The sequence below is a fragment of the Ochotona curzoniae genome, unplaced genomic scaffold (assembly GCF_017591425.1).
Source record: "Ochotona curzoniae isolate NIBS_2020 unplaced genomic scaffold, NIBS_Ocur_1.0 contig_43, whole genome shotgun sequence".
Taxonomy (NCBI): domain Eukaryota; kingdom Metazoa; phylum Chordata; class Mammalia; order Lagomorpha; family Ochotonidae; genus Ochotona; species Ochotona curzoniae.
Window position 1 is genome coordinate 9,312,381 of NW_024466218.1, and position 15,961 is coordinate 9,328,341.

The following is a 15,961-nucleotide window of genomic DNA, read 5'->3' on the forward strand; positions in this document are numbered from 1 at the left end:
CTTAACCTCAGTATCAATGTCAAATGCATGAAGCAACTGAACAAATAAACACACTCTACATTTATAGACATACTTCTTTTAAATCTTGCACAGTGGTTTGAGGACACTAAGATTTGGTTAGCTATTTAGATGATCCATGCTTTCCCATACAGAATAATTGGCTGTGACACTTTTGTCTGGATACCATTTCAATATGAAAAGCACATGCATTCTCCCCAGCATTCATGGATGTTTAAACTCTTCTGAGAGCAGATGAATGAGAAGCATGGACCAAGCAGCATATACTCAGCGAGTGTAATTGTTGCTTATCCCTGTAATAACATTGCTTTATCTAAGGAATAACTTAATTTACAGAAGTCTCTACTTTAATCCTCATCATTTGCCCTGTGAACTAAATCTTATCTTACACCTGAAAAAACGAGAAGGGAGAGGGTAGACGATTTGCTGCCATCAGTCACCAAGCCAGTGATTTGTAGAGCTTACACCCACATCTCAGCTTCCTGCCTTTCCCAAATCCCACAAGAACGAGGGCCAAGTGAAAACCGGAATTCCAAATTATAATTTATCACACGACCAAGAAAAGAACAGATCTCTTAGTGGGGAAATGCTTCCTCAGAACTAGACAAATTATAAAGATAGGCTTGCCTCCCTTTTCTGAAATTTTGAATCTAGAGGACAAATGTTCAAAGGAAAATAACTCACTTGTTGCTAAATGTCTGCAGATTGTAGACTATGAATGCTTTGGGTTTCATAACATGTGGTGTGCTTTACCTTTTCACTTCTACCATTATAGATGATTTTACAGAACGTATTTAGGATTTCCCCAACTGCCAACAGTTACAGAGTAACTGCTACTCCTGAGGTTTAATTTAAAACTGCACTCAGAACTACAGCAGCAAAAGCTGGAGCCCAGAGACTTAGAGACTTTTCAGGAAAATTCAACAACATTGACTATTGATATTAGAAGTCTATGAGAATGTATGTAAATCTAGAGACAAACAAAAAACAATTTGGGATTCATGGTCACATTACGTAAATTTATATGAAATGGTAGATTATAAAGTATGGTTTTTATGTCTTGGATATTGCTTCAAATTCAATTTGAAAAGATTGAAATGAATATACACCAAAGCTTTTTACAATAGAAAACACTCCATTTTGTTTTATAAGAACCACCACCAGATTGAAAATTCCCAACTATATTTTACTGTGACAATACATTATTTAAATCTTTATTCTTAAAAGTAGAGAAATCAGGGCCGGGCGCGGTGGCGCAAGTGGTTAAGTCCTCGCCTAGCACGCCCGGGATCCCATATGGGCACCGGTTCTAATCCCGGCAGCCCCGCTTCCCTTCCAGCTCCCTGCCTGTGGCCTGGGAAAGCAGTCGAGGACGGCCCAAAGCTTTGGGACCCTGCACCCGCGTGGGAGACCCGGAAGAGGCTCCTGGCTTCGGATCGGCATAGTATCGGCCCGTTGCGCTCACTTGGGGAGTGAATCATCGGAGGGAAGATCTTCCTCTCTGTCTCTCCTCTCTGTATATCCGCCTTTCTAATAAAAAATAAATCTTTAAAAAAAAAAAAAAAAAAAAAGTAGAGAAATCAGTACCTGTTTCTTATCCCGAAGTGAGGCATCAAGTGAGAGCTGCTTATCATATCTGCAGAGATAATTGTCCTTTTCTTTCAAGAAAACCTTCTGCATATGTTGATACTCTTGAGCTAAACATAGATTTTCCACTAGTAACTTCTCTTGCATTTTCTGTAAGATAAATAGATGTATAGTTAAGATAATTTTCATTCATTTAGCAATGCTTATCACTTGAATCATCTTCATGTATTTTGCTATATATTGTACAAAAAAAAAAAAACCTCACAAAAAAAAAAAAAGAAATAAACAGACACCAATATCCTCCTTAAACATGAGAACTATCTCCAGGCAGACTTTTTCTTTTGAGCCCTGGTGTGTGAATCAGCAGAGCTTGTCTGACATCTTGTCTATGTTTATCCACTGTCCTTTTCTTGAGGTTTCCTCCATCAGGTCCTGGAAGTCTTGGGAACTGCTACCCAGTACTGAGGAGGTCAACGTCCAGCCTCTCGCCTCTTTTCCCTTTCCTTTTACTCTGGTACTCAAACTAAAGGAAGATAGACTAAAATTTGATCTGCAAGGGTTTCAGAGCATTGGCTCACAGAAAACTGTCAAAACACAGAGGGGGAGAAATTGAAAGTCACACCATAGTGATGTCATTTAGACCACCACCCTAGGCTTTATTTGATATTGACCTATTTTAGCTATGCTAAAGGTAGATCTACTTCCCTGAGCATACTGCACCACCTTCGTCCATGATTAAAAGCAACAGACATTAATAGAGTAGAAATTACTTGGAAAATAAATTCGTATCATTTCTCATCAGAAAATTGGGGATTATTTATAATATCATTTAACTTTTGAAAATATATTTATTTCTGAATTTGGAGGGAGAAAGTAAGAGCGAGCAAGTGAGAGAGAGAGAGAGAGAGAGAGAGAGAGAGAGAGAGAGAGATCCTTCTCTTCCATTGGTTTGCTCTCCAAAGGCCCGTAGTGATTAGGCTGGCCAACATGAAGCCTGGAGCTATAAGTTCGATCTAAATCTTCAATGTGAGTGTTAAGAAACCATGCACTTGAACCATCACCTGCTTTCTCCTAGGCTGGAAACTGTACTGTAGTTTCCAGCTACCCCAACTGATGTCTTAACTGTTGTGCAAAACACATGTCAGTGCCCACGTTATGAATTTAGATGCAAGCCTTCCATTTTGCTCCTGATTCATTGTATAATTCTTTTATGTAAGACTGTCTATTATTTAAAGAAAAACAGGGAATTTATCAACAGCTATGAATATGTGCAAACATATTAATACTAGAAATTCTTCATGTGCGAATTTATTGTAAACAAAAAAGATTCATTCAATATATTTTAGGTGTAATGATGAAAGTTTTCAAAAACAAGTATGGATTAATTGTGATAAAGATGATAATGTAACCAAAATAACTATTGGGAAGCAAATAATGTCTCCTGAAAAACATGCATTTTTAGTTTAAGTTGCTAAAAATATATATTTTGATATGGCAATGTGTATACAGGAAATGTAATTCAGCAGAAAAGTAGTCATACAAATATTTCTGTATTTGAGCACTTGAAGAATTATTAAGGGCAGCAAACATATTTCTCCTGAAAGCGTGGTATCCTTATCGATCCTTAGTGATTAATAATGTGTCATAGCTGTTCTTCATAAAACTGAAATGATAAACTCAGTACTGTTTTAGATGCCCTTGTCTAGTCCTGGCACAATAATTTAAAACTTTTGGCTAATTTACTGGACAGAAGTTTCTAAAATCCACAGAATTACATTTGTTAAAAAGAAAATGTTCTATACTGTGTGTACGTCCTTTTGCTGGAAACACTTTTCAAAAAGATGACAATGTTTTTGTTTTTTAATATCTTAACACTAATATTAAAAGCCAACCCCAAGTGGTTGAGTTGGAATTCTGAAAATTGTTTTGCTAGGGGCAGGAATTGGAATAATTTTGAGTTGTTTGATGAAATATAAGTACAACTGGCATATAAGGTAGCCTAACAGCCAACTACTTTTTTTTTTCAAGTCTCAGAAGGTAACTAAAAGGATTTTTAAAAACCCTTCCAAAAATTTTGGTGTTTGCTTTGGTGTTTGTTTTGTTTGATGTATACTATAGCTTATTTCAAATACATATATTTAAAATTTTTAGATGATAGCATTTCTTATTTTATATTCTATAGCTTAAAATAGTCATTTTACATGTTGGAAGCATCCATTTGAAAATTTCTGTGACATAAACTATGGAAGCTATAACTGCCTATTGATCCTAGACTATCTGTTAATAAGATTGATAATAAAGAAAATTTACACAATATCTTCCAACTTTAACAACATCCTGCACACTTTGCAGTAGTTCTTGATCTAAGGTTCATCATTGACTTTCAAAGGCACCCAATACCTTTGAAATTGTATTTTGTGGGTTACTATGTTAGATGCAAGCAAGAGGAGTTGAGACACAATTTCTTTTTTTTTTATTTTTTTAAAAGATTTATTCTTATTATTTTTTTATTGGAAAGGCAGATATACAGAGAGGAGAGACAGAGAGGAAGATCTTCCCTCTGATGATTCACTCCCCAAGTGAGCGCAATGGCCGATACTATGCCAATCCGAAGCCAGGAGCCTCTTCCGGGTCTCCCACGCGGGTGCAGGGTCCCAAACCCTTGGGCTGTCCTCGGCTGCTTTCCCGGGCCACAGGCAGAGAGCTGGATGGGAAGTGGGACTGGCCGGGATAGAACTGGCGCCCATCTGGGATCCCGGGCGTGCAAGGCAAGGACCTTAACCACTGTGCCACCGCGCCGGGCCCACTGGAACAATTTCTTAAAAACCGAACAAAAGAAGGACCTCCATCAGCAAAAATATTGAAAAATTAAGGCACATGAAGATCCCTAGTTCTGCACTCACCCTAGTACTAATTCCATTGTGTTGTACTAGCTTGAAAAGGAAATGATTAAGGAGTAGCTCTCAATATTAGAGGTTACTTTTTAGAACCAGGAACTGTTCCAAGATGACAACATTTACTGAATTTTTTCCTGGTAAGAACTGCCTGAAATGTTATATTACTGTTATTTTATAGAGAAAGAAGGAAAGACAAAAGTATGTCAGGTGAGTCAAATTGCATCTTCCAAAAATAGCTCCAGCAGTAGTTTCAGTCTCACATGGTTATTCAAAATTCTCCCTACTGCAAATGCAATCTATTTCTTCCTTCCTTCATCTTAAGACTGTGGGCTGTATGGTATGAGTGGTGTTGTGATTTACCAGGCTAGCTTACAAACCGCACAGCATCTCAGCTTCTGTCTGACATTCTCTGAAGGGAAAGGGGAATTCACTTTTGAAACAAACCACCAAGATACACCTATACACCTATGAGGCCATATGTAAGATTTATGGCAAATACTAGCATATTGAACTAATATATTAATAAAAGGGGATCTTTGCATTTACATGTGAGAAGTATACCACACTAGTATGTTAACAATTACACAAGCTTGCACGTACATCACATTGAAAATGATTCTTAGATCATAAGTTTATTTTGAAAATCAAATCTCAGTGAACAGAACTGTAATTGAATGAATCAGCTGACAATGAATTAAGACCTTAACTTTCACATCATTCAGCTGATAGTCCTGAAGGTGTCAGACACAATCTACCCTTACGTGTCCTGCCCAAGGTTCTGACACATGGAATCATGATCATTACAACTATTTTATCTAATGAAGTGTGGGATGGTTTATTATTCTAATCATAGGAACTGAAACACCACATATCTATCCAAAGTTTAGTAACTCTTAAGGGCAGGAACTGTGCTTTGTATCCAGGCCAACAGGTCCCAGATCCCACCATATCCTTTCCATTTCTGAATTCTTACTTCTTAAACACTAGGTAATACCATCTTCATAATCCCTACAACGCTTAACAATCAAGTCAAATTATTGATTTCCCCTTGTTCTAAGATCATTTCCACAAACAAACTGCCTTATATCATTTGGCTAACTCAATCCTTGCTAGCATAGATAAATGGGTTGCTAGAGGAGACTCCTTATACACTACTCTGTATTGTATGTCAATAATGGACATACTGGGTTCGTATTATAAGCCTACTAAGTTTTTTTTTCATCTATATAGTTCCATATTGTTTTTGCTTTTCTTAAGGGTTTATTTATTTTTATTGGAAAGGCAAAGCCACAGAGAGAAGGAGAGACCCAGAGGCAGATCCTCTGTCTACTGGCTCACCCTCCAAGTTTGCCACAACAGCCAGAGCCAACCTGATCTGAAGCCAAGAGCCAGGAGCTTCCTTCAGGTCTTCCACATGGGTGCAGGGTCCCAAGACTTTGGACCATCCTCCATTGCCTTCCCAGACCACAAGCAAGAAGCTGGATAGGCAGTAGAGCAATTGGGATATGAACTGACACCCACAGGGGATCCCAAAGGCTCGCAAGGTGAGTATTTAATGACTGAGCCATCACACTGGGCCTAATCATTCCATATTCTAAAAGATTATGAAGCTGTATGCACACACTGGTAAGGCCAGCACCTGGCTCTTCTCAGCTGAGGCCTACACAGTTCTGATCTAGGTTTGGATGTGAGAAGTAGTTATCTATTGAGACATGTGGAGGTCTAAGGAGAGACTCTTATCATGGAAAGAGCTTAAATCCATGTGAACTTGTTTTTCAAAATTTAATAGCAAATGAAATTGCAGCTTAAAAAATTTGATGAACACATTGTAGAGAGGAAGGTATGATTAAAATATTTGTGATGTCAGAACATCTATGTAATTTATCACAAATCTTATTGTTAATAGTCATCACAGAAGTCTATGATTAAGTTTTCAGTGATGAGTCACTTATTTGTACTCAATTTTTCTTAATGTAGGCATTTGGGTCCAGTTCACCAGGCAGAAGGGCAGACCCTTCTTCCAAATATTCATTATAAGGCAGTTGTCACCTTCTGACCTAGTTGTAATCCTAACACTCCTGTCTTGATGTAATTATCTGCTGCTGTCTCAGCTGATCTCCTGATGATCTGTCATCTCCCGATTCTTGGTTATTAATTGCTATTCCTGACAGCTCCTTGATACCTTGCATTGTACCAGGGTGGGGCTGGCTGTTTTTGCCATGTATCTGCTCTTTAGTCTGCTCCACACTCATCGTAGTCCCATGATTGCAAGAAAATCGATTTCCTGCCAGAACCACCAGAAAACAAAACTTGTATTGCTGGTATTTATTGATCAATTTTACTCCAGAGCATCCTCACATGCAGCTCTTCATTTATGTGTTCATTTGTTCAATCATTTGTTCTGCAAATCCAAGTTAAGTTTAGCTTGATGGCCAACCCCCCGGGGGGCGGGGCAGGGGTAAAAGAAAGGGGAAGATGCAATTTCTGTGTACCAAGAATCACAGGCCAGAATGGGAGCAGGAAGCAGTGAAAGTAAGTCTATTCAATATACGGTGGGATCGATTCTCTAAGGTGGAGAGGCAGGATCAGAAAGGGCTTCATTGAAGAAATGACCAGTGACCTGAATCCTACGAGTCATTTTACTTTGCAGAAGTCAGAGCTTTTCTGTCACATGGGCCAGTATGCATGAGAACAAATACAGCAGGGTCATAGAGTCAAGAGAAATGCTTTCTTGACCTCTTTAGAACTAGTAGATTGCCATTACTAATTAATTAAAGACTAAAAGATCCCTTGACTTAACAATCAAGTGTCACATGGAATGGTAACTAATGCTTAGTTCAAGCACCAGTGTTTCAGCAGCATGTCACCCTGGATTATACCACCGATCCCATAAAACTAAACGCCATGGTCATCACCTAGGCCTTTCTCACATCTGTGCCTGATAATTTGATGTCATTATAGCATGCATGAGTACTAAGATTCACAGGCATTAGCATGACAGCATAAAAATGCTTAAAAGACATGCTAATTCTCTAACATTAGAGAGGATATGCAGAAAATGTGTACTAGGTATATCACCTACTGTTGACATAGAGGCATCTTAATATTGCTGTTTCCACAAAATCCATACAACAATTACTACAGAAAGCAAGGGTTCTCCCCTGTGTTTCCAAGGAGTGAGTTTGCAAGAATGATATGTGTCGATATCCTGAAGCCTCAGAGGAGCAAATAATGGTTTTAACTCTCGTAGGAACCACTTCCTTGTCTGTGCTGCCATGGAAACAAGTCTCTTGTCCAACACAAGTTTTCCTATAATTACTCTTAAAAGAACATTCCTGATTTGTAAATGGACAAAACAGTCCTCTGAACCAAGGCTGTTACATGCTTCAAACTCTACATATGATCATGCATGACAAAATGCTCTCCATTTACTCTATTACGGAGCAGCTGCATACTGAGGGAGACCTAACAGCTCCTAAATGGCACTGCCACACAAAAGCCAGTCCTGTTCCAGCTGACAAGAGTCCCCCACCAAGAGCACAGGGCAAGGCCTTCTTTAGCCCTTCCCCCTTTAGCCCTTCCTACTCATCTACAGGTACAGGATGCCTTATCTTAGCTCCCCTGACCGGGTTACAAACATAGTGACTGCATTGGTTTATCAGAAGTTTGCTAGTAGACATTACAGCATTACCTTTCTGAACTCAGAAGATATTTTGCTGAAAATTTCTGAATTCTTTGAATCTCTTGTTCCTTTTTGTGACCTGATCATGGCACATATTTGATCAGGAATTGTTGATAGCAGAAGAAAAAAATGCACAATTTCAGAGAGAAGGGATTTTCAATCACATAAGGAAATTGTTGCATTCACAAAGATACACTGTAAATAAAACAGAGAGGCTGTGTCCAGAGCCTGATAGTAGCTGAGATATCATTTATATCAGATTTATGCAGCTATTTCAGGCACAAGTCTCTATATGTGGTCTTGGGAGGGAAAAAATCTAGCTCAGAAATATAGGTTCCTATAAAATACTGAACAGCACTTGCTTAATGTTGGTGTGTGTTTCAAAAGAACAGTTATTTCCATTTTGGCTGTAGTATTCATTCTGTAACTAAAAGTGACTAAGAAAATTCCACACAAATGATATGCAGATTAGCCATGAAATTTCCACTTGGTTCTGTTTTCTTCAATATAATACTATACTAATTTAAAAGTGTTTTGTATAGAGGTCTATACTGTAGGATAGAGGGTTAATCTGTTTTCTGGGATGCCAGCATCCCCGAAGGGCACTGCGCATGGCCCAGCTGCTCTACTCCCAATCTGGCTACCTGTTAGTACCTTGGGAAAGCAACAGAAGATTGTTCAAGTGGTTGGGTCCCTGCCACCCATGTGAAACATCCAGATGAATTTTCTGGTTTCAGCCTAGCCCAGTTTGCACCTTGTGGCCATTTGTGTACGGAACCAGCAGAATGGAAGTTCTCTTGCTCTTTCCTTCTCAACTTTCTCTCTTTCATAATTACATCTTTATATTTTTTTATAAATGCTCACTGAAAAAATACATAATCAGAATGCTAAAAAAAATTGATGCTATCAAAAGTATGTCTTCAATGTATAAAGTACAAGATTTAAATGATTACATTTCATAAAATAGATAGTAATGTTTAGAATTATCCCTGATACATGATTTGTCTTTGGCTATAGTCACAATAAGAGTAATTTTCCTATGTGTGTTATTAAACAAACTTCCCATTTCAATCATAGAAATATTTTTAATATTAGTAATGTTTTCCTTGGATATAGTTTAAGATAATAAAATACAAGTATATTTGCATCTTATTAGTTTGTTAAATATTCCTATGCATTGCTGTAATTTAATTACATCTTAAGTCAATAGTTCCAAATGTTCTGCTACTCTGTTCATGATATCAAGTGAAAGACTGTACAACCATTTTCTTTCCATGTATGTCCTCTTGATATGAATAGTTTAAGATTTAGAAAGGTTTCCTATTTACTCACATTTTAATGATATACATTTCTACTTCACTGGTGGAAAAGGCTGATCAGTCACAGAAAGGTCAGTTAACACTAAATAGACCCTTTCTTTATGTAATTACAAAGAATAATATCTTTGTGCTGATGGCACTGCACATCGAGTGGGTGATGCAGAGAATTAATGTGCTGCCTTGTTGGCCCATGGGATACAGATTCCAATACAATAACCACAACTTATTCTAATTATGCAGCTTTAAAAGGTCATCAGCAAAAAGAGTTAGAGAATTATCAACTAACTTTATCATAAAGTAATAATGTACTATATTAATGCAGAAACCATAAGAACAGTACCCAGAAACTTTGTTCCAAAGAGTAAAAACTGACCTAAGATTCCAGGGATATATTATAGCAAAAATGGAATAAACTCTTTGAAGAATTAAAATATAGCTATTTTTTGCTGGACATTAATGTAGGATAGCCTGAAATCAGATTTACAGGAAATGTTTCATTTTACAAATGTTTTATTATTTAATGTCAATGCCATTTTTAATCTATTTCATAATGGAACTTAAGCATTCTTTGAAAAAAAAAACCTATGTTAGAAAATCATTTATGATTATATTATATGGAAAAACCACTGATGGATATACAAGGTAGAAAATTAAAGCTCATATTCAGATCCACTCATCTTTCTCCCCAAAGACAGCATCAAATATTTGGTGCAAGTTATAGATGAATAGAAATTTTTATAAAGTTCCTACATTGACAATGAGAAAAGAGGACAAAGAAGTTAATTTTTGTCCAAGACTGCACATGAAAAGAGCAGCAACAAGGTTTTGATTAGCTGACTTCAGTAAAACACCATTTTTAGATCTACCTCAATTCTGAATGTTTGAGCTTAGTTACGGGGAGCTTGACATTTTATATTGATATGAATGGATGCTCTGAGTACCCTAAAGACTTATCAGTCTTTCAGAACAGACTGGATATTGAGGGAAAATATCTCTAATATCAAAAGAAAGGAGCGGGGGAAAGGAGGCAGGTATAGATTGTTAACTAATGCCCAGTTCCCAGCACCTGTGTAGCATAGGGTTTTGGATCTGTTGACTCAAATGTACCAGGAATAAGTAGTATAGTAAATAACTTGCTACACAACAACATCCTCAGGACAGATTTATTACTATTATTGTGATTGTCCATCTGATGGACTTGCTCACCTTGGAGCACAGTGCATGTTTTGCGAAGTATTTCAGGCAGTGATAAGACCTAAAGTACTTAAGCCAATTTTCTGAAGATACAATCAACAGTTCATATCCACAGTTTCCATGTACACAGGATTCAACCAGCTGTGGATTAAAAATGTTTGGAAAAAATTATGTTTCCTAAATATGTGGACTTTTGTTGTCACAATTTCCTAAGCGTTAGAGTTAAATTACTACTTTCATAGGAGTCATACCACACAGAGCGCTTCAACAAATCCATGAAAAATGAAATTGAAAGCTGTTTATTTTACAGAAAAACATTTTAAAAATCTTTACATAGGTGTTTTGTCTCATAACAAAATGTTTTCCAAAAGCTTGTTGTGGTCTCTTTATATGAGATTTTAATTATTATAAGGTATCTAGAGATGACTGAAAGCATTTGGATCATATGTGTAGATTAGGTAGCAATATGATCCCATTTTATGTGAGGGAATTGAGATCTGTGAACATTGCTGACTACTGAGGTCTTGAAATCAGTCCCCTTCAGGTAATGCAAGGACTGCACTTGGGATATATTTACTCTCTAAAATAATAATCCCAGAATTCCAGAATGGATTTTTTCCTGGCTGGAGATCAGAAAACTGTAGCTCCCCAGTCAGATCCAACCCACTGTCTACTTATATAGATTTTATTGAAACACCATCACTCCTGTTTGTTCATGTATTACTTATGACTGCTTTGGATCTAGAGTGACAGAGTTACACAGTTGCCATAGATACAAAATAGACTTCAGGATCCAAACCATTTTTCTACTGTCCATTTTTCTACAGAGTTCATGGAGTCATTGCTCTAGCTTGTGAATATATTAGTACTGTAAGCAACCAAATTTTCATTTAGACCTCTAATTCTAGAAGCACACAGACTGTGCTTATGCCAACATATAAATAAAACAACCACAGAGCATTTAAAAAAAATTCAGCAGAGGTTTGCTCTAAGCCAAGACATCCAATCAACTAAAGCTTGAATGGGTTGCCAAGTTCTTAGAGTGAGATATTTGTGAGCTGTTTATTACTCAGTACAGGGGACTCAATTGGAGAATGTTTGCTGAACTCTTAAGGAACCATCAATAACACCCCAATACATTTACCCTGTGCATTCTTTCAATATTTATGAATCATCTAAGCTTTGTATATACAAACTTTCTACATAGAAACTAATGATCTGCTCATGATGGACCTACTCTTAGAATTCGGGTTAGAATTCGGGTAACCCAGACGGTTGTCAAGGTTAAGTTTGATTTGTTTTCAGGCCAAATTTATTTATGGAACAGCCGAGTTAAATATGGTTGCCTTCTGCCATACAAGGCAGTGATTAGAAGGGTGATTAGATGAAATGTATTTGAAATATATTATAGTGACATCAAGTGCCCTTAAATGCAGGGGTTACTGAACAAGACAGAAACGGCCAAAAATATGACAGTTTTGGGGGGCAGTACCATAAGGCAATAGGATAAAAACTAGGCTTAGGAACAAAGGAAAGAGGAAACAAGAGTTTATATATAGATTATACATAAGTACATGTGATCAAAGTGACACTATACTCTGTTCAAATGATTTAGTGGATGCAAGCACCTCACTGTTACATGGCATTAAGATAACCTATAAAACTTCTGAAGTAGGGTAAAATAAAGGACTCTTGTTCTGCAACAATAGGTTCCCTTGGGATCATGACCATATGATCTGTTCTAGCGACCATTCATGGCCAGAACAACAAAAATTCTTCATTTTAATTAGCTACCAAATTTATGACTGTTTCTGCCCTCTTTTTCTTTCATCATTGCCTTTCTTCAGTTTCTGATTTATTTTCACTTACATTTCCTGGTTTTTTTCCCCTCTTGCTTCACCTTTAATATCCTTCCAGGTACAAACTATGCACCTATCTAGAGTCCTCTGTTTTATCTTACCATTTCCTGGAGACATCATTGTCCTTTCCCATCATTTCTTTACTTCTTTTTCCCAAGTTTCATATTCCTTTGTACAGCATGGTTTGGAAATTGATATATAAAATTGTTAAAAGTATCTGGAAAAGGGCCCGGCGCGGTGGCGCAAGTGGTTAAAGGTCCTCGCCTTGCACGCCCGGGATCCCATATGGGCGCCGGTTCTAATCCCGGCAGCCCCGCTTCCCTTCCAGCTCCCTGCCTGTGGCCTGGGAAAGCAGTCGAGGACGGCCCAAAGCTTTGGGACCCTGCACCCGCGTGGGAGACCCGGAAGAGGCTCCTGGCTTTGGATCGGCATAGTATCGGCCCGTTGCGCTCACTTGGGGAGTGAATCATCGGACGGAAGATCTTCCTCTCTGTCTCTCCTCTCTGTATATCCGCCTTTCCAATGAAAAAATAATAAAAATAAATCTTTAAAAAAAAAAGTATCTGGAAAATACTGAATAATATGCTAATTTTGCCCTTGAAAATAAAGCATTTCATGAAAATCTAGTGCAATGGTAGGAAGGGGGAGTGATATTGATCATGCAAGTCATTGTATGATTGCCTCTTTTTTTGACATTGGCCAGGCACTAATTTGGATGGTTGAGGTAATAAATAGATCGAACTGAAGATTTTTAGTCTACCTGGAAATGTTAGAGATCATTATTCTTCTATATCAATATGACATTACAGTCTAACAGAGAAATGTAAAAGTATGAATGAAACACGTTTAAAGTTGAATGTATAATAAATACGATTACATTTTTATATATAGACATATGCAAGTACTATTTTTATTTAGTCTTTTGACTGAAATGAGAACTAGTGACTGAAAAAGAAACAGAACAAATTGGTATGTATCTTCTTAGGAAAGTTATAAGACATAGAAGCAATTAAATTGGCATTTATGAAGATGGCAAGGTATTTGTTAAGAAGTAAATATAAATTGAGTGACAGTAAATTTTGTGCAGTTACATTGGTGGGTGGTAAGATATGTAAATAGCAGCATCAACTTTTCCTGAAAAAATGACAGTAGATGAGACATACTCATAATACTGTAGTATGCCTAACAAATTGAAATTGCAATGTTTCATCACAGTTAACATAATCCTATTGGCTTCTGTGACTACCTGTACATTTTGTGAGACATGATCTTGTTGTCCTTATGGTTGGTAGATAGCAGAAGCTCTGCAAACATAGTTGAATTACAGATTAACAAAAGGGCATTGCACTCATGCTTTCATAAGCTAAGAGGTACCTTTCCAGATAAGTTGGCTGACTAACTGCTAATGGTTTTCACTTTTCTGAGTATTCAATCAGCCAAATGGACTTTTCTGAATAGAGGATGTGAATACCATTGCAGCACTGTGTGAGTGTGTGTGTGTGTGTGTGTGTGTGTGTGTTTCTGTAGAGGAACACTTCACAATTCATATTTACAGCAAGAAAAAAATAAGTATTTACCCACTTGTATTTTGACTGAGAAAAATAAGGTTTCCGGTTTTTAAAATCCTAGTTTGCAAAAGCATTTTACTGTATAATCTCCCTGTATTGTATTTCAGTTTACTTGTAGGTTTTCCTTGGAAGAGTAACAGAAATCTAAACTACCTGCTTTGCTGCCTCTATACACATTGCTAAGCTGTGTTCTCAACACTCAAGAGATTAAAATTAAAATAGTAAGACAGTTTCACATGAAATGACTAGCTGACTTTTTTTTAAATTACAGGGGATATTCACAGTGTCAGATGAGTGTGAACCCTTTCAGAAAATTGAAAAAGTAAAAAAAAAAAAAAACGGGTAAAAAAGCAACATGCAAATGTTCTTATCCCCTTATACTTTTGAATTTAGAAGTACGTTTTTATCTTCATGTCAATAAATATAAAGAAGTCATACAAATAACACTGCCTATATTGCAATTCTTCAGCATGGAGAAGCAGTGCTACTAAATTTCATATATTCAATCATTTTGTATCCCAGGGCACAATGAGTTCTACTCCCTACTTCTCTACTTCTACAAATGTCGCATCTGTCTCCCTTCTTCATGAAGGTTTCACTTGTTTTTTTTTCTTCAGCAAAAGGAAGAAGGAAGAACAAGTCTCCTGGAATTAAATACTACATTCATGCCAGAAATCCCCAGCATCACCAAGTTTTGCCTTTCTTTGGTCTTAGATTAATGATCGGCCCGAGGACAATACACAATACGGAAACTGCAGCACATGAAACCAATCAGGTTCTGACCCATCCAAATGGATAGACCCATAAAATTTATTTTGAACAAAAACACTTTTGGATGTCATCTTTTCTATCATGGTAGTCCTTCAGAAGCTGTGCTATTGGGAGATCATATGGCTAACATTGGAGGTTTAATACCAAGTCTTTAGACTACCATGTATTAACAGAGGGAAAATAACAGGTAGGATTAAGGTAACAAATTTTTGCATGAAGAAATTACTATAAATTATCTTGGTGGGGCCAATAATATTAGCTTGATTTTAAAAGATTTATTTTATTCATTTGGAAGGCAGAGCTACTAAAAAATACATCTTCCATCCATTGGCTCACTGCCCAAATGGTGACAACAGCACACCAGCCAGAAGCCAGGATCCAGAATCAATGCTCACTCATAGCTCAGTGGCAGAAACCCAAGTGTTTGAGCCATCACTGCCTCCTACGTTCCCTAGCATGCAATAGGACAGCAACTGGAGCAGCCATGACCCAAACTGGCATTTCAATATATTACAGTGTGTATAGTTGACATCCGAAGAATAAACTAAACACTGCACCATATCCTAAACATTACTTTGGGCAGGAAGTCGGGGGAGTGTCCTAAGATAGATAGATATAATTTAAAAGGCAGACTGACAGAAAAAGAGATGTTCTATTTACTGATTCACAAACAAACTGGCTACAGGAGCCAGAACAGGACCAGGCCCAAGACAGAAACCTGGAACTTCAACCAAGCATCACAAATGGATAGCAGTAGACTACCTTCACCTGCTTTTGCTGGTGTACTAAGCAAGGAACTGGATGGGAAGAACAATTCATACTATAATCTCACCTCTGATATGTACTGCTGCCATTTCAATCATTTTCAAATGTTATTTTTAACATTGTTCATGCAATTGAGAGAGATACACTCCCATTTGGGTCACTGATTAGGATGGGGAAGGTCAAAGTAACAAAAAGGAGGGTGGGACAACATACTACACCACAGCACTGCCTCCCAACAATAATTTTCAAGTGGAGAATCTTTTCTGGCTGACGATCAGAACTTGCAAAGAGTCAAGGTCAA

The 15,961-nt window shown here is 37.4% G+C and overlaps 1 protein-coding gene across 1 annotated transcript in view; it reads right to left on the bottom strand.

The window, feature by feature from the left end:
- CCDC178 (coiled-coil domain containing 178) overlaps window positions 1-15,961 on the bottom strand; it is a 301,909-nt gene that overhangs the window by 125,773 nt on the left and 160,175 nt on the right. The window contains exon 17 of the mRNA XM_040984659.1: window positions 1,606-1,755. Within this exon, the coding sequence (XP_040840593.1) occupies window positions 1,606-1,755 (150 nt within the window). The remainder of the gene's footprint in view (window positions 1-1,605; window positions 1,756-15,961) is intronic.